The sequence below is a fragment of the Martes martes genome (genome assembly GCF_963455335.1).
Source record: "Martes martes genome assembly, chromosome: 2".
NCBI lineage: Eukaryota > Metazoa > Chordata > Mammalia > Carnivora > Mustelidae > Martes > Martes martes.
Window position 1 is genome coordinate 195,061,138 of NC_137889.1, and position 20,327 is coordinate 195,081,464.

The following is a 20,327-nucleotide window of genomic DNA, read 5'->3' on the forward strand; positions in this document are numbered from 1 at the left end:
CTTGAAATCTAGTATCTCAAAACATAAGCACAAATAGCAATAACATCAGCCAAATTAGAATTAAATAAATAAGAAAGTCACAAATTCCCAGAAGTTTTCAGAAAAGGAAAAGGATGACTCCAGATTAGGGAAGAAAGAGGGACTTAATGGAGATTGTAGCATAAAGAGGGATCTTTGAGGATGAGTACAACATCGACAGCAGAGATGAGAAGGGAGACCCTAGGCAGAGGGAATACCATGAATCACTGAGAGAAACACGATGAAAATGCATTGGGCTGTCTTCTGACTTCTAGTGCACACTTGCACTTCACCTGTACATTGGACAGTGATCAGATACTCACTGTATTTTCCACAAGAATTCAAGCAGAGCTTCTGTCTTATTCATTTTTTGTCCTAACATCTAGTACAATGCTTGGCCCCGTATAATCTATGTTTATGTTTATTAGGTATCACTGAAATTACCCTGAATCAGGGAATGCTGACTACAGTTTCCATTTATTCATTTATTTGGCTTATCCAGTCAAGCTATCAATAGAGCTAATGACTAACAATGTGTCTCAAACACTTTCAACTCTGTGGCTGAATTATCAAGTGGTGGAAGGAGAGGGAGGTTTCCAATTCGCCTTGATCTTTCATTGCCAAACAGGGTCTCAGACTGGGATTCACAAAGAGAACCTTGGGTATGGGTTCAAGGATCACTAAACATTTCCACAAAGATCCCTCTAAACCAGAGATTCTTGGGGTGCCTCCGTGGCTCAGTCGGTTAGGGTCTGCCTCTTGATTTCAGCTCAGTTAATGATCTCAGGGTCATGTGATCAAGCCCTGCATTGGGCCTCACACTGGGCATGGAGCCTGCTTAAGAGTCTCTCTCTCCCTCTCCCTTTGTCCCTCCCCCTGCCCTGCTCACGCTCTCTCTCTCTCTCTCTCTCTTAAAAAAACAATAATAATAAAATAAGATAAATTAAACCAAAGACTCTTAACCTGAGCTATCAGGAGACCCATGAAACCTCTAAAGTTTTCTAATACACGTTGTGTTCAGGAGCATATATATACTTCTCTGAGAAGATGGTGTATAGATTCAATCAGATGCTCAAAGAAATCCATAACCGAAAGAAATGAAACTAAAACCAATTAGAAAGATCAAGAAACGTCTAGACCTACTGGTCCAAAAATGTCATCTGCAGCTCATAAAATACTTTAATGAATCCTAATATCCTAAGTTGTTTCAGAAAAATAAATGATCTCATTGTTTTTGCTCATGTCTCTGTTTTATAATGATTTAGGGTTTTCTTTCCTTTTATAGTGCATATTTCTTGACACTCAACTCCATAATTATATTATTGCAAGTTATCTACTTTCAGACTTAAAATTTCTTGTCTAAGAAATTACTCAGCCTTCTGAATTCCCGTGTTTATTTGGATCAAACCTCACGGCTCAGTTTTCCAGCTAGGGCGTGTCCCATTCCCACCTGGGGTTGGAGGCACGTCTACAACAGGAACTGGATGCACTGTCAGTTCCCTGAATCACCTGATGCCCAGACAGTCACGGTGATTCAGTTCCTACGAGCTGTTCCCTAGCGCTGTGCTCTAGGCTGGAGACAGAGCATGAGTCTCCTCACCTAACTCCAGAAACAACAGTGCCATAAAATTCAACACTGCCTCCACCAAAGAGAAAAATTAAAAAAAAATAAGGAAGCCCAACCTCCCACACATTCATTGAAAATAATACCCCGGGAAAGTGGATTTCCTAGGGTCACATGGACTGCTTGAATATTTCATGTTTCCACACAATAAGGTTGCTTGAATATTTCATGTTTCCCCCACCAAAATGTAAGCTCCTGAGGACAGGGATTTTTCCCCCTCCCATCCACTTGCATTTCCAGGGACTAAAACAATGTTAGCAGAACACGGAGTGAATATATGCTGAATTATGGGTTGGAAGAATGAGTTGAGTTGGTAAAGGAATCAATGAACGTATTGAAAGCCCATGAAAACATAAATAAAGTTGCTTCCCTGTCACATCCTTTAGCACTTATGTTCCTTTGCTCCTCTCAGTCACACCCACTTTTCAGGTTATTCTCTGTCTCACCAATTATATTTGTTCTTCAAATCCATTTAGAACCCCATCTCTTTTTTTGTTTAAAATTGTATTTATTTATTTGACAGAGAGAGATCACAAGTAGGCAGAGAGGCAGGCAGAGAGAGAGGCAGAAGCAGGTTCCCCGCTGAGCAGAGGGCCCGATGCAGGGCTCCATTCAAGGACCCTGGGATCATGACCCGAGCCAAAGACAGAGGCTTAACCCATTGAGCCACCCAGGCGTCCCTAGAACCCCATCTCTTCTCTGAAGTTTTCTTTCACCTCAATCTTGTTCCAACTCCCAATAGCATATACCTCTACCATATATTCATTGACATATGGTGACCATCTAGTGCTTTGCAATGTTATTAACATAGAAGACACTAAACAAATATAAGACATGGCCTTAAGGACTCTCCCTCCAACTCAAGAGAAATATACAATTGAGCAATAATGAAGGAGCCCTATAAGATAATGTCTAATTAAGTGCCACCATGAGTAATAGAAACTAACAAAATGTTACAGAAGGCTAATATTAGGTATCTCTCCAACCCGAACCCCTACTTTTATCCTCACTCCATTTTGTTCTAGTGATAGGAACCAAAAACATCATCCCTCCCTACCTGAACACTTGGTCTGCCTAGATGCTCTGTTTGCCTTCTTAGCGAATTTTTTCTTATCCTTCAAAACCCAGCTGAGGGTCACCTCCTTGTGAAACTTGTTCTGCTTTTCTGCCCCCAACAAAATTAACCATGCTCTCCTTCATACCTGCATATGCTCTTATCACTGTCACTTACCAAACTTGTTAGCCTTTCTTTCCCCACCTAGACAGTATTCCCATTCCTACCTGACAATAACAAAAATTGATTGTGTCATGAAAGGAGTAGCTACAGAAAAGCTTTTTGGAATGCCTCATTATCTCAGACAATTTTCCACTGACAGACTTTCTGGACCTTAAAACAAGCCAAAGCTATGGTGGCCTCCCACATGAAATCCTGGCATGACATAAATTCATCATTGATTTGTACTCAGAAGTTGTTGAATAGACCCAACCAAGGTCCATTAAAAGCATCATTAAAGAAGTAGCAAATCTCAAAAACTCCTGGTGCAGCCTGGGGCCCTGAAAACCTATGGTGAGCACTTAGTTGTTCTTTTGTTGTGAAACAGACCTCAGTGAGCATCTGTGTTTTGCTCAAGTTTAAGTATCTTTTTCCTTGCTTAAAATAAAGCATATATTCAACATTTCTGGATGGCAATTCAGCCTTATCTATTGAAACTTAAAACAGATATCCTTTAATTCAGGACTTCTAGGAATAAAACCTACAGAAGTACCCCCACATCTGTGAGACAAGTTTTATAACGATGTCCATTGTTCCACTTTTATCATTATAAAATACAATGAAAATGGATGAAATGTCTATCAAAAAGAAATGTTATGTAATATAACAAAACCATTAAATAAATGAAATAAAACTGTATGTACTAACACATGAAGTTATCATTTGTCAAATAAATAAAGTTGCAAAGCAATACATAACAGGCTTAATTTTTTAACTATGCACAAAGCTGAACATTCTGATGTCTGATTTGTATGTTCATAGAAACATGACAAAACAGGTACATCTGGGAACTCATTTGGGAAAGAGGAGGTAAAAGAGGATTGTAATTTTTTTTATTGTCTGCACTTTTCTTAATTGCACAAAGTATGTCTTCCTGAAATACCCTCTATTCAAATGGTAGACATTGGGTAATACGATGTCTGCAGCTAATAACTCACCTAATGAAGTGTTGGGAAATGAAAGAAACCAAATGATTTCACAGAAGCTAAGTCCTGATTGGCCTCTCAGTTGCCAGCCTCCTGGGATTGAGTTTAAATTCCTCTACAAACTTACAACTCATCCAAGGGTAAAATTATCCACCACAGACACTGGGGCAATCAACAGGACTTTGAATATCACCACACCTGTACATTTTGCCGAGTGGAGAGAAAGGTAACATTAATTGGTCTTATTTCAAATAAAAAATTTTTTTAATGTCTTCTCTGAACAGGGGAAAAAATAGAGTGAAAGAGTGATACTATTTTGTTATTATAGGTATCCTTTTGAAACATGAAGACTATGATTCTGCTACTTTATCTCTTAGGGTCAACTCAGTCATTACCGGTAAGTGCGATATGTTTATTTTATTACCAAGCAGCCTCAGTAGCACCCTCTGCTTGCAGACCTAGCTTTCTCCCAGCACTCCATCAACACTGCTCTGTCCTGTGACCCATCCCCTTAGTTTTCTGTTTGTATTTTCCAACATGAAAAATGACACATTAATAAGGTGTCAGTGCATATTTCAACATACTTAGATTTTTAAAAAGCACCCACTCTAATGCAATAGAATTTCAATTATTTTGGCAGAACAGTGGGGTAGAAACCGGGGGGAAAAAAGAAATGTCTTACATTGTGTCTACTTAAAGCGGATAATTATTTCATTCTCCAAAATGAAGATTTTCTTGGCAACCAATTATTTTCTCATGACTAAAGAGGTAAACTACATTTTATGACTTTTCTAATTGGAAGCATGAAACATGTAGGCTTATAAAGCCTAAAAATGTTACTAAATTGTGTGACTATATAAACTCTAAAAAACTGATCAAGTGTACAAAAGTGAGGGGGTATTACAAAGTGGCCAACTTTTTTCCTTAGAGCATTGAAAAATGTTCACATGTAACAGGTGTTTGAAAGAAAGGAGTACTAGTGTTTGAATATGTCCTCCAACTGTCCACCAATATTTTATATAGATGTGGGTGGTTTGCAGACTTCTCTTTGGCCACCTGAGATGATATTTGACATACGGAAAAAATTAGAAGGAATTTTCTATGAAACAGAAGAACAAAAAGAGACCATTCTTAGTTGAACTCGCTTGACACATCTATAGTCATCCATACAATCAACAAATACTTAATGAAAGCTCTATGTCCCAGATACTGTGCTCGTGCTGAAAATACAATGGTGAGCGGTCCTTCATGGTGTTTGCAAGGACTATAAATACTAATAAAGACTTTTTTAAAGAAACATTAAATTATAAATTATAACTATGATTAGTTCTACGAAGATGAACAAGGTGATCTTATGGGGACAAGATAGAACCACTCTCCTTATTTCACTCCAAATATACTTATGTCCTTCTTTAAAGAAGTTGTCTGCAAAAATTGATTTTAAAATAAGGTAAATTAATAATTCTTTTGTAAAATGTGATTTCTCACTTCAAACAAGTTTACTCAATGGTTCCTCTAAATAAGGTGTCGTTAGTGTATTTAAATTACCATACAATTTGTGAAAACTCAAGATAAATAAAACCTTCCAGGTGCCCAGTAATCATTCAAGGTTGACTAAGGAGTGGTTTGCAGGTTAATGCAGACTGCTAATAGCCAATGATGTGAGAGCAGCCAGAAAGTTAGTGGAGCAGGAGATGTGGGGTGTAATACTGACATCTCTACAGGGTGCAGTAGTGATATTTATCAAATGAAAACTCAGGACACATGGACGAGGTATTTTTTTATTATTTGTAAATGAATTTATTGAATTATCATGAAGGCATAAAAAAACGAATCAATGATGATTAGATAGCTAATATGGATGTCAAGGACAATTTCACCCCTAGAATTCAGTTATTCTTAATACACTAAGAAAATATCCCGGCCAGGAAGGAGATTGAATTTCCATTACCGGAAATGACTTGTCAGGCACAAGGCAGAACCAGGAAGGTAAGTTATGGCAGCTTACCTTCAGGCATGGGGGGAAAGCAAAGGTTTACCGAGCTAAGGTGCAGCTGATGTATTTTGTGTCCTGAAAAAGGAGGGAGGCAGTTACAGAAAAAAGAAAGAAGCCTAGGGACTACTATCTGAGGTCCAACCCCACCCTAGATCTTTCCCTACACTACCCTCTGCTCTGGCATTTTCCCACCCTACAATTCATCTCCTGCCATACACAAAACATCCCAGGGAGTTAAATTCAGAAACACACAGAACCTAAAGGCAGACATTTCTGCATTGGGGACATCTTGTTACGTCTGGAAATAAACGGATACAAAACCTCAGACCCATCACTGCCTCATCTAATATTTGTCATTACAGACACAGCTCAACCCTGTTTTGGGACTTCCTCCAACAAAACCGGCTCCACATCAGGCAACACTACTAAACCAGCAGCAGCCAAATCAGGTGAGAGTCCTGCAGTGGGGAACATTTGCAGACCAACAAAGGAAACGTGGTAAGAATAATGAGTTTAAAATCAAGATTTACACACAGTCTCATGGTTGAACAAGCTTTCATGGTTGAAACGACTTACTCTTGGGAGCACAACAACCAAAAAGAACCAATACACTTTTTGAAAATTTTGAGCAGAAAAAGCAAACCATCTTCATTCTTTTTCTTTTTGTCTCAATAATAATTTGGTTTAGCAACCAACAGTAAAACCTGAAAAGCAAGAGCGACACCTAATGACAAAGCTTGGTCATCAATGCCCTTGCGATACTGTGACATAAGCATATGTGGTCTGTCTGCCAGAGCTGGCAGGGATTAAGATAGCTCTATAAAAATACCTGGATTTCCTTATAACTTTCTTAAATTCCATTGTTACCTATGAGCTAATGTTATTGCAAAATTTGTTTATGTAAAAACTTTTGAAAACTGTATTGTCTCTTGGCTACCCCCTTCTTACAACTCTAACACCTGCTCTGCTCTAAAGGATCCCTCCTTACCTACATCTAGACTTTGTGAAATAGTACAACACCAAGTCTAAAGTTCTCTTTTTTAGTTTTGGGGACATTAGGGAGCACTCAAGACAGGACTCTGTCTCACTCCTTAAGGAACCTGACCGAAGCTTATACAATTTGAGGATGCTGTTTAAGAAAGGGAAGACAGAATTAGATATGTAAAATTAAGTACTAAAGTATATAACTTATCTTTATTTTATTTTAAATCAGTTAGTTAACACTTAATGCAATATTAGTTTCAGAGGTAGAGTTTAGTGATTCATCAGTTGCATATAACACCCGGCGCTCATTATACCAAGTACCGTCCTTTATGCCCATCACCCAATTACCCCATCCCCCCACCCACCTCCCCTCCAGCAACCCTCAGTTTGTTTCTTAAAGTTAAGAGTCTCCCTCTCTGATTTCATCCTATTTTGTTTTTCCCTCCCTTTCCCTGTGTTCGTCTGTTTTGTTTTTTAAATTACACATAGGAGTGAAGCTCTATGGTCTTTGTCTTTCTCTCATTTCATTTGGCACAATACCCTCTAGTTCCATCGCACTGTTACAAATGGTAAGATTTCAATTTTTGATGGCTGATTAGTATTCATATATATATATATATATATATATATATAATTAAATATATATATACATATAAATATATATATACATGCCAAATCTTCTTTATCCATTTTTCTGTCGATGGACATCTCTTTCCATAGTTTGGCTATTGTGGACATTGTTGCTATAAACATTCAGGTGCACATGCCCCATCGAATGACTATGTTTATATCTTTTGGGTAAATACCCAGTAGTGCAATTGCTGGGTCAAAGGGTAGCTCTATTTTCAACTTTTTGAGGAACCTCCATATTGTTTTCTAGGGTGGCTGTACCAGTTTGCATTCCCACCAACAGTGTAAGAAAAGTTCCCATTTCTCCACATCCTCACCAACACCTCTTGTTTCCTAACTTGTTATTTTTAGCTCTTTCGACAGGTGTGAGGTGGTATCTCATTGTGAATAATTACTATGAGATAAGAAATAAGAGCCAATTATACATTTTTAAACACAACATATTGCTAGGGTGCCACTGGGGGCCACAGAAGGGGAGGCAAAGCTGGTGAGAGGCCCCAAAATTTCACTTCCATTTACCTTCATCCTAAATCCACCTGTATTGGGAGTATAAACATGAGGATATCTGCCACAGACAGCAAGGTGGAAACAGACAAGCTCTGGTCTCACATCAATTTCAATACCCCTACAGGTACTCCCCTCTTTAAGTCTGATACCACTGACACAGATGTTCACACTGGGGTCAGATCTGCAGCTGGTAAGTACTCTTTTATATCATTTTAATATCCACTGTTAAATACAATACCTAATGTTGAGTTTATCTACAAATACACACACACACACACACACACACACACACAATTATTGTAGATAAGTTGAAAGAGAATACAGAAAAGTCAGAGCATGGGGTGCTATTCAGTACATCATAAAAAGTTTTTCTTAGCAAAAGGACTTCTAAGGGAATGAATCGAATTCTCATGTCTTCAACTGCTTTAGTTCTTCTTACCTCTTCTTCAAGCTCCTCTGCACATTCTTCCAACATATTTTCCTCACTGTCCCTAACATGTCCACACACCCACACAAAAGCTATGACCACTATCATCACCCCAACAAGAGCAAACTAGAAGGGGTAAGAAAGATCTTCATTCTTCTCGTGGACTATCTGTATATTTTACTCTATTTGGGAGAAGAAACATAATAAATACCTTTCCTGATTAAGGTGGTGAGATTTAAGCATAACACTACACTGTATTCAGACTAGATATTTCATTGTGACCCTCACCATTTTTATGGGGAGGCCTATGAAGAAATTAATTTATTTATAAGAAACCTATCAAAAAATCTCAAGAACCATAGTTATTATAATCAAGAGTGGAAAGTGAGAATCAAATCATCCAAGTAATCCTCAAGAGAATGGGTTCATATGGGAAATGTTAGTCCTGGACCTTATGGTCATACTAGTAGACTAAATAAGTCCCCGACCTTCATCTCCACACCTAATTCCTAGTACAATAGTTAATCACATACTATTTTGGGGTGTGCATAGTAAACGTATATACTTGCATAGCAAATCCTCCCTTTAAGCGTATTTTACGTTTAATAAATACATTTTAGTTTCTCGAATGTTCAACATGGAACAACACAATGACGATCTTGTTCGTTGCCCTACAGCTAAATCCTGCTGCAGGGATGCTACCTGGTACCCAGACCCTCCCCCTGAGCCTGGGGGGACTGAACACACAACAGCAGCTGCAATCCCAAGTAAGTTCAAGACGGGAGTTCAGTTCAACATTGGGCAGCATTTTCTATAAGGTAGAAGCCTAAAAGGGAAGGAAAGAATTTTTTTAAGGTTCTTAAAAGTCTTACACAGAGGGGCAGCTGAGTGGCTCAGTGGGTTGCGCGTCAGACTCTTGGTTTCTGCTCAGGTCATGTTTTTGGGGTCCTGGGATGGACCCCTGCATCTGACTTCATGCTCAGAGGGGAGTCTGCTGGGGGTCTCTCTCTCTTTCCCTCTGCCGCTCTCCCTTCTCTCTCTCTCTCTCTCTCAAATAAATAAATAAATCTTGGAAAAAGGTTTTACCCAGAAATTTACAGAGGAATGTTCAACTGAACATAGAACATCTTTGGTAATTTGGTCCTTGATGAAAATTCCCAGAGAAAACAGCCTGCTACCTCATAACCTCCCTAAAATATGTTTGTAACAGGTAACAGGAAAATGTGAGGTGCTGGGGAACATTAAAAGGTAAAGAATATAAGGAGGGAAATCGAGAGGTAGCAGGAATCTTTTCTACCTTGCTGTTTTCTATGAAAGACTTTCTGGGCGACCAGAATCATCCCAAAGAAAAAAATGAGAGATGAATAAAGTTTATTTCCGGTAAATCTAATCTCCTTTTCTGTGCACTCACTTCATGCCTCCTCTCAATTCCCCAACAAGTCTCTAGTTCCTTCTCTCCTCCCATCATCACTTGCTTTCCAGAAAAACCCTGAAAAACCCTCTCCCATTAGGATTTAAATGAAATGCATATAGCATCACTCCTATCATAAGTGTTGCGTCTTAACTACAGACAAAGCCCAAGTTCCAGCATCTTGAAACTTCTCTAAATAGCTTAATGATTTGGAGAAAAACACAATGATCTCTTTACAGCTAGACTAAGTTGTTTATAGATCACTTATTCTAATGCATGAACTCAGCCCCTATCATTCCCACAGAATGGTTTAATTTTTTTAGAAGCTATTTATGTATTACATGTATTGTGTGTTAATTATAGAAAATTAAGAAAATGTAGAAAAGCAAAAAGAAAAATAAAATTCACCCATAACCCTACCAGCCAGCACTAAACATGGTCAGCATTCTAGGGCATGTCCTTGCGGTCCTTTTTCTACACATGTAAGTACATTTTTTAAAGGCAATATGTTCTTACTATGTCTAATGTTCTATAATCTAATTTTTTCACTTAATGTATTTTGAATGGTCTTTGTACTTTGAAATATTCACTTATAAAATTGTTTTTATTGATTGCTTAGTATTCCATCATATTGCAAAAATTGGGGTTTTTTCCATCAAAATTTTTGCTTCTGTAAACAGTATTACAGTGAACATCCTTTAAATAAGTCTTTGAGCATATCAATGATTATTTCCTTAGGACCAGTTCTTAGAAACAGTATTTGTGGGTCCAAAGACATACAAAATTGTAAGACTTTTAATACACATTTCAAAATTACAAAACATGAATACAGCAATGAACGAATATATTCTTACCATCCTCCTACCACAAAGGACACCTCCAGGTCTTAATAAGAGTAAGTTTGTATTAATTAGTAATTATAATCAAAGCTGAGTTTAATTGACAGAACAATTGAATTTAAATTCTATATCATATGTAACTAATGCTTCTCTCTGTGCTTTCATTTGTCCAAAATAACAACACAAGAAACTCTCCACTGCTTCGTTTCTTTCATATTTGTGAAATTCTGTGACATAACTGATTTTTACATTTTTAAAATATTGAGATGTATACTTACTTGCCTATCAACCAGCGCTTATTTCATACAGGTGTATTAGAGTCTTCACTCCAAGTACTTGTTGCTCATTTAGATCTTAATAATAACAGTGATCCTCTGAAAAAGACTAGAGATACAGGCAAATAAAATGAGAGTCTCTTTAACACATGATCCTGAATAACCCACATGCTACCTCCCCAGCTTCAGCTTCAATTGTTGCCCTGCTCTAACCCTGAAGCCCAGTTTAGTACATTTCATATTCACCAAAGACTATCCACTGGCGGGGCGCCTGGGTGGCTCAGTGGGTTAAGCATCTGTCTATGGCTCAGGTCATGATCCCAGAGTCCTGGGATCCCCACTTCAAGATCCCTGCTCATTGAGGAGTCTGCTTCTCCCTCAACCTCTCACCCCACTTGTGCTCTTCTGTCACTCTCCCTCACTCTCAAATAAGTAGATAAAAATCTTAAAAAAAAAAATAGAAAAAAGAATATCCACTGGAGTCCAAGGCATTAGTAGGCACTGTAGATGTCACTGAAGTCGAGCAGAGAGAGTCTGATATTAGTGTACACTAATGTAGATCAGTTCCCATTCTCAGTAGGGATTCTTCAGTCTCTCCAGCATATGCCAACGCCTCCTTGGCCTCCTGTGCAGTCCCAGCCCTCCAGTCCTGTGTCTCCCTATGCAGAGTGCCCTACATCCTTGTCAGAAACCTGGGGACCCGTCCACAGCTCTCATTTATCAAAGCAAGGCCAAATGTGGTTAAGGGTAAACTCTAGAACCACAAAACTCTGGTCAAATCCCAGCTCTCTAGTTACTGTGTGTGTGGTCAAGTGACTTCACCACTCCGTGGCTCATTTTCCTCATGATTTAAAATACGGATTAAAGTAGAACCTACCTCTAGGATTGTTACAAGGATTAAATGAGCAAATAAACATAAAACACTTAAAACAGTACCTACCACAGGGTAAACACTCAGTGTTAGTTATTTTTACTTCAAACAATATCTCTACCAAAAACTGATAAAAAGTTTTCTCCTTAACGTTATATTGGTGATCAACTAAATTATCTTTTATCACACTTTTTATTGACACATTTGTGGTTTCCTATTTGTATCTTTCTGTTCCTTTGAAATGGCCTTTAAAGAACAAATCTCAATTATGCTTTTTTCCAAATCATCGGTGCCCCTTCCCTTCACCCTACTTTCCAATCACCATTCTGAAGACTGGTTGGCTTTTTTTTTTGTCAGTAGCCAAGGATCTGACAGACAGTAAGGCTTTTTTCTTAAATGTATATACTTAAAGGTACGTACCTTTTGGCATTCTGGGTATTACTGAACAAACTGTCCTGGGAAATAACAAAACTAAGAATCTGTTTCTTGAGACTTTCACATCTTTTGCGTTGGTTAGTGTTAGAATTCACATGTAGATGACTTTCATGGCATTAGGAGAATGTCTATAGAAATAAAAAAAAACTTTAAAACACTAGTTCACTTGGACAAATTCTAGGTTATTTCTTCGAGTACTACAGCATGCCAACACCTTACCCAAACCTTTTCAACTAAAACTTCATAACATTTAAGTGGTTCTCAGTGACCAGTAAAGTATTTCTCATTTAGTTCTAAGAACTCTGCCAGTATCAAGATGATAGACTCTCATCCATAATTTTCTACCAGTTCTCTATTTTAGCAGCAAAATATCCAAGTAATCATTATGAAACTAAACATATATGCTTTGATAAATCTTTGTATTTTAAAATCCATTTTTAATGTGTCTTCTGAGATGCCATATAAAAGAAACATGCATTTTACTGTCGTTATTACTTGTAATAACTTTCAGTTTGGAGATAGCTTGAGACCAAAATTATTTTTTGCCCATCCTATTCCGTAACTTCTACCTCCTGAATGTGTTTCCTTGTACTAGTTTCTAAATCTCTCTGGGTCTAAACCTGCCTTTTACGAATTGGTTGAGTTCCAATTCCCAAGCAACTCTGTGGGTTTCTATCTATAGCTATAGCTGATACATTGGTAATAAATACTTCTTCCATGAATATTGTACACTTTTAAGAAAATCTCGGGCGCCTGGGTGGCTCAGTGGGTTAAAGCCTCTGCTTTCGGCTCAGGTCATGATCCCAGGGTCCTGGGATCAAGTCCCACATTGGGCTCTCTGCTCAGCCGCAAGCCTGCTTCCCTTCCCTTCCTCTCTCTCTGCCTGCCTCTCTGCCTACCTGTGATCTCTGTCTGTCAAATTAAATGAAATCTTAAATAAATAAATAAATAAATAAATAAATAAATAAATAAAAATAAAGAAAATCTCAGTATCTGTGTCATCTGCTAGAACTTACCTTTGGATATATTTTAATTGAATTTTTCACTCTTTTTTAGATGTTACCAGTTATTGTAGCACACCTTGGAGCCCATGTAAGATTATTTTGTGATGTGATTTTTATTTTAAATCATCTTAGTGTGAAATATGTCATCCTGCCTCAATTTACCAGATAGTTGCCAAGTTTTCTATTTACTTTGCACTGTGTGAACTGATAATAACGAGTTAGCCCTTACTGAGCAATTACTAAGCACCAGGCACTATTCTAGGTATTTTATTATTTGTTACATATTATCTCAGTATTCAAAACAACTTTTGAAGATAATATTTTTGAAGATAATATTTTTATTTCTAATTTGAAGGGGAGTAATTGGAGATAGAGTTACTCAGTTATAATCACAGTTAGTAAATGTCATGGGTAAGCCAGTCAGTCCTTCAAAGCATACAGGTAATAAAAAAATAAGTTAATGGGACTGATCTAATGATTGATGATTTGGGGGATTTCTTTTTTAATCTCAAATCTATTTATTAACTATGTATCTTTTCCCTAAAAATGATACAAACATTTTCCTCTCTCCCTATTTGCCTTTATGAAAGGTAATACTTGAGATCATTGACAAAATTACCAAGTGTCAAGATCATATATGACTTGCATCAGATGGTAGCTTTTACTTCTGAAAGCAGAGTCAGATATAAAGTTCGTATCAATTCTTAATTCCACAGCTGGGAACACATCTCAGTGAAATAATCTGAAATACAGCAAAGGTCTACATACGAAGACATTTCTCAAAATAATACCTGTGGTAGAGAAAAAAAATCAGGTGCCACTTAAATTTAAACAAAAGGAAAATGATTGAGCAGATGGTGCAAAAGTAAAAGCAAATATTTTGAGAACATTCAAATAGTACATTTATTTGAATTCGTCATTACTAAGGTTAAATGATTGTGGGTATATTATTAAAAGAAAAAGTAAGACCCAAATTATATGACTTATATAAGTTATATAAGTAGCTTCTTAGATTATGTAAAAAAGAAATGTGTGAAAAACATCTGGAGGAAAATCCATCAAACTCTGTATGATGGGATGGTATTTTTTTCTTTGTTGCTTTCTGCATTTTCCAAGTTTCTTCCAATGTGCATGTATTACTTAACAATAGAAAAGTGTATAACTTTTAAAATGCAGAAGATTTCACATCACTCAGATATTAGGCATTAGCAGTCCAATATCATATGCTGACTTGAATTATGGGAAACAGTCATAAAGGCAATTAAAAATTTTTTAAAAATTTTAAATGTCTCTTTACAAATTTTACAAGTATTTTAAGTTTTTAAATTATGTTATACATATCTTGCTTCAAAAATATTAAAATTTGTCTAATAACTTGTGTATTATTTTCCTTTTAGGGTGCTATCATAAGCTCAGAAGAATTGGTAAAAAGAAAATTAATTACTGGCATTTCAAAGTCTTCTCACTGCAATCACAGTCTTCCTTTCTGTCCCCACACAGTCTCTTTTGACCACAACCCCTAAACCCGGTGCCTACTATAAACTTTTTTATAGATCTTTGCATTAAAATACCTTTGTCTAGGTGAGAATTTCACTCTCCTTCTACAGCTACTTTTCCATTAATTTGACATAGATTTTTTTTCCTATATATTGATATTAGATTCAGTTCTATCCAGAAATTCAATGCATATTTTTAACTTTATATGATTAAAATCTAGGATTATAAATTATTAAAAAGCATATGATGTACAATAATATACATATTGCAGGAAAGATTAATTTTTTTTATTTTTATAGGAAAATATGTTCTTTTGTTAACACCCTATAGTGACGGATAAGCTTTTCCTGCACACATGAATAACTAGAGGGCTGAACTAAATAGTAAGACTCATTTTACCATTATCAGACTCTTTTACACATTGTCCCATAAGTCCATAAGTCATTTTTAGGAAAAAATGTACCTAAACATGACACTGAAGTTAAGAGTCAAGGCAATATCTGAGAAGACAGGTTTGTTTTTAAATCTTTCTATTGTGAAAAAGGTAGAGATTTGCTTGATTGTTCACAAATAAAATCAAGCAGTGGGATTGTTTTGCAACAATGGTACACGAACACCCACATCTACCACTTATTTAGCCAATTTTGTGTAACAGGCACCTTGGTAGATCTTTTACATACATTGCCTTTAATCCTCACCAAATTACAAACTACAGATTTTTTTTTCTTAAGTAAACTATGCCCAACATGGGGCTTGAACTCATGACTTCAAGATCAAGAGTTGCATGCTCTACAATCTGAATCTGCCAGACACCCCACAAAGCACAGATTTTTAACCCAGCTTTATAGATAATAAAACTGAGGCTCAGAGAACTTAAGCTACTTAGGTCCCAAGGTCAAGAAATAGTAGATTCAGATCAAAAGTCATTTTTCTATCTGCTGTACCAGTGGTTCTCAAACTTTTTTTTTCAATTTTATTTTATTTTTTCAGTTTTCCAAGATTCATTGATTATGCACCACACCCAGTGTTCCATGCAATACGTGCCCTCCTTAATAACCACCAAACTTTTTTTAAGTAAAACCCACAGTAACAGTTATTTTTCATGCAGCTAACACACACACACACACTTCCTGAAATAGTATTTACCCTTACCACATAGAATGCACTCAGTAATTTATAGTCTATTCTTTGTGTCTTATTTTTTAATGATGGGCATTACCACCTTCTTTATTTCAAATCTATAAATTCTATGACCCCCTGCTTGAAAACATCTATATTCCACTCCTGTCTCTCTCTGGCATAAGTCTAATTCTGGCTATAGTACCTGGTAAATCTAAGACAGTGTTTCCCAAACTTTAGTCTTGGACCACCAAATCGAGACAACTCAGGGTACTGATAAAAAATGCAGATATCTGGGGCACCTGGGTGGCTCAGTGGGTTTAAGCCTCTGCCTTCGGATCAGGTCATGATCTCAGGGTCCTGGGATTGAGCCCCGCACCGGGCTCTCTGCTCAGCGGGGAGCCTGCTTCCCCCTCTCTCTCTGCCTACTTGTGATCTCTGTCTGTCAAATAAATAAATAAAATCTTAAAAAAAAAATGCAGATTTCTGGATCCTGCCCTAGATCTGCTCAATCAGAATCTCTCTAGCAGTGGAACCTGGGAATTACCTTTTAAACAAACTTTTCAGGCAGTTCTTATACAAAGTAACAAGAACCATGCTCAAGGAAACTGAACTGTATCTTAACTGGGAGACCTCAACACTTTTCATTCTATGCTATTCTATTCTTATTTTATTCTCAGTTCTAATGAGAACTGAGGGGTTTCAGAGAACAAGTCCCTGCCTGAACTTTCTCCAAATCCAGTTTACACTAAATTATTTCTTCTTAAGAGGAACTTCTCATGGTAATTTTTTCCAGGAAAAAAAATAATAAATGTAGGCAGCAACAACATTTATTTCTAGTATGCAAATCATTGACAGACCTACACAGAGGAGTTCACTGAGTACCCTCAAGGAATACACAAGTTGTTGTATTGACAAGAGAAGTATTTCTGTCTGAATATTCCAACGCCTTCAAAAAATAAATCAAAAGAAACTTGAAGAGATGCAAATCATAAGATGAGGGTTGATTGACTAATTCATGTTTCTATTAATTTTTAGTTTTTTTAATTATTTTTAAAAATTCTGGACAAAAGAGAGACTATAATTTGGGTCAACAGCAGAGAGATAACCCAGCATAATTATATGGATTTCCTGCCCTCATTCTACCTCCAAATACACCCAAGATGAACAAATTATTCATTATTGCTTCTCCCATGATTGTGGCTTACCCTTTCTGAGAGAAATAAAATACAGCATCGAATTGTAGTCATGAAACCAGCATCAGGCTTGCTCAGGAGAGAGGGGCATTTCTTCTGAAAAATGCCCAATCTTTATTATTTTTCTCTGACTCTATCCGTTCCATCCTACTATTCCTGTCCCAACTTGCTGCCCTCAAAGAAGAAATGCTAGTTGACCAGCATTAAAACGTGTCCTTTTGACTTTGTTTGCCTTTTCTTTTCCTCCTTCCAGCCGGTGGCCCCACAAATCTTCACAGGACTCCTTTTTCAGCCACTGTTCCCGGGATCCATCCTGCCTACCAGTCCAGCTAATCCAGATGCCCAGAAGGGAGTCCTTCCTGCAGGGCAAGCCGGAGTGAATCCTGCCATCCAGGGGACTCCAGAGGGCTTTTCCACAACTCCCAGCGACATAGACGATGACTTTGGAGTGACCGCCCCTGCAGGCATCCAAAAGGGCATGCACACCACCCAGGAAACCACCACTGGGTCTCCAAATGGTAAATTCTCTGAGCCAGGAAAATGCCTCAGGAAGATCACTTGCAGCGTGGAAACAGTTCTTTGTCTTGCCTTGCCCAACACAGATCCTAATAAAATCAAGGATTCCCTCTACTTAACACTCACAATTGATTCCTGCAATGTGAGGGAATATTTTTACTGGGCCACCAATCCTACCATATCAACCCAGAAAGGAGACACTCAAGTGCTGGCATACCATATTTTCTATCTTAGGTTGGATAGAGACGTCTTTGAAAACGGACTGTGCTCTCCTTTCCTCATCTTCTTCTGACCCCCAAACATATGCAGACCCACAGCAGACACAGTTAATCAATCATTATATTCTTGTCACTCACTGATCATGGATGAGCCTAAACCTTCTTAACATAGTGTTGCAAGCAGCCACTAGTCATAGATGGGAGTTAGCACAGTAGGGGAACACATGTGCCATTCTCTTGAGATGGGACTTAAGGAAGGTTGCAGAACGAAGCTCTTTAAGCACCAAAAGGCAGAGATAATCATTTAACATGCAGGGATGTCTAGAATCAATGTCCTTGGAAATAACAAAAGAATGATTTGATGTTGATACTCGTGCTTTTAGGAAAGAAATTTGATCTCAAGTAAAAATGTTTAAATCCAATATACTCTTACCTACTTTTTGAAAAAATGTTTTCTTTTCTTCCAGGAATTCAGTAAGCTGTTTCAAGTTTTTTCAACTAAGCCTCCTCCCATGTGGTGATACATGAGAATCTTCCTCACTGATCATGTCACGGAGACACAGTAGAGAGTATCAGAAAAAAACTCTTAGTTTACCTAACGTTCTTGAAATTTCAGAAAACATACTCTTCCTAGAGATTAATGACTTCTGAAAAAAAATAATTAAATGGATACATTTGCCTTTGAAATGTAACATTATGCCACTTTGGACCTGGAAGATAGACGTATTAAACATATTTTGAAACTGACCCTTTCTCTTCTTTGGGGATAGAACAGTAGACCCTTTCAGAAACTACATTCCCCAAGGACACTTGGATCCTGCTGCAGGTGGAGGACTTTCTCTGGAGTGGGGAGCACGGCAGCCACGGAGTGGATATTCAGCAATGTACGGATAATTTCTGATTTCTTCAAAACCAACAAATCACCCACTCTCTCCCATAAGCTTTAATTTTCTTTAAGCACATCTAAGACGGGAAGTGGAAACAACGAATTATAAATCATACGGCCTGGCCTCAGGTTGCTTATATACAGAATTGGTGATTTGGGCATGTAATGCTTGATTTGGGTATATCTAAAACTGAGAAATGACGTGAAATAAACCCGAAGGTGATTCTCTTGCTCCATGTATCTAAAAAGTAGAATTTAATCTTATTTAAGTTTCTCACTCAGACAACTGCAGTTCACTCTGAGTGGGAGGGAGTGGAAGGGACTGACACAACTCCAGCACAACTCTCACCAAGGAAAGACAAGGATAGGTTTAATTACATTCCTCCCTATATTTGAATCAGCCCCATCAGTATGGAACAAATCCAGATATACACCCACAAAATATATTCCACGTTAAGTTTTTTAGGTAAAGATTTCCTAATGGTTAAACATTTGTTAGCCGCAGTGTTTCAGATTTGCAGAATCTGAATGACACATTCATGAATTGTCAAGATTTTCATGGCCAAATGAGAGTAAATCAGAATTCAATTTTCCAAAAAATATTTTTCCATTAGTGTCATGTAATACTAATTAAAAGTGCTATCAAAAGTTTTCCTAGGGGTGCCTGGGTGGCTCAGTCGGTTAAGCATCTATCTGCCTTCGTCTCAGGTCATGATCCCAGGGTCTTAGGATTGAGTCCTGAGCCAAGCAGGGAGCCTGCTTCTCCCTCTTCCCCTCTTCTTGTGCTCATTCTCTGTCTCTCTGTCAAATAAATAAAATCTTTTTTAAAAATAAGATTTCCTAGATGACCCTTTATCAAAAATAATTCTCTCTGAGCCTCATTTTTCTCATCTATAAAACGAGAACGAAAACTCCTTTTATAAATGTTGCACAGGTTAACACAATTATCGAAGTAGGTAGTGCCTTCAAGTGCTCTGCAAACTCTGCACCACTATGGAAAGTCATGTCATTGACTTTCAATAGCCTTCTAACCAACTGACATAACCTGTCCTTCCAGCCCTACCCTTCATTCCTATACTTCCTCACTGAGCTTTAATTACTAGTTTAGGTGTATGATTACCAGCTAGACCATCTAGCCCAGGTCTCTTCCTGGAGCATGCTACTCCTGAATGAATCTGAAGATTTTCCAAGAATTACAGGCAAACAGATGGTTTTGAGGGCACAATCTCCATTCTTAACCCCCATGTGTGTACTTTCCAAAGACTGACCTTGCCCAAGAATGTCTCTTCTTCCTTCTCTCCTTACGTAGTCTCTTTTCCAACATCAGCAAAAACAAACAAACAAACAAACAAAAACCCTATGTCTCACCTACCATAGATCTTACTGTGGAAAATTAGTCATAGAAAATCTCCAAGACGCAAAACAAATGAAGAATTCCAAATATCAGGGCTGGTGTTGAGAATGAAAATAACCATTTGCAACTCAGTAGTTTCTCATTCTTAGCTTTCAACAAAATTAAATGAAGACCTAATGGAATCATCAGGTAATTAATCATTGAGAACATTTTTGATGGTAGAAACTAAGAATGCAAAATTAAAAACACTTAGTTATTCATTCATTTAAAGATATCAGTAATAAATAAATTACATGGTGATACAAATAACAGATTTTTACA

The 20,327-nt window shown here is 37.4% G+C and overlaps 1 protein-coding gene across 1 annotated transcript in view; it reads left to right on the forward strand.

Annotated features, from left to right (window-relative positions):
* Window positions 1–4,184: 4,184 nt before the first annotated feature.
* AMTN (amelotin) overlaps window positions 4,185–20,327 on the forward strand; it is a gene marked incomplete at both ends in the record, with an annotated part of 30,970 nt that continues 14,827 nt past the window's right edge. Inside the window, 7 exons of the mRNA XM_080796377.1 lie at window positions 4,185–4,238; window positions 6,200–6,286; window positions 8,083–8,148; window positions 9,063–9,152; window positions 13,273–13,308; window positions 14,618–14,644; window positions 17,286–17,550. Coding sequence (XP_080652503.1) covers window positions 4,185–4,238; window positions 6,200–6,286; window positions 8,083–8,148; window positions 9,063–9,152; window positions 13,273–13,308; window positions 14,618–14,644; window positions 17,286–17,550 — 625 coding nt within the window. The remainder of the gene's footprint in view (window positions 4,239–6,199; window positions 6,287–8,082; window positions 8,149–9,062; window positions 9,153–13,272; window positions 13,309–14,617; window positions 14,645–17,285; window positions 17,551–20,327) is intronic.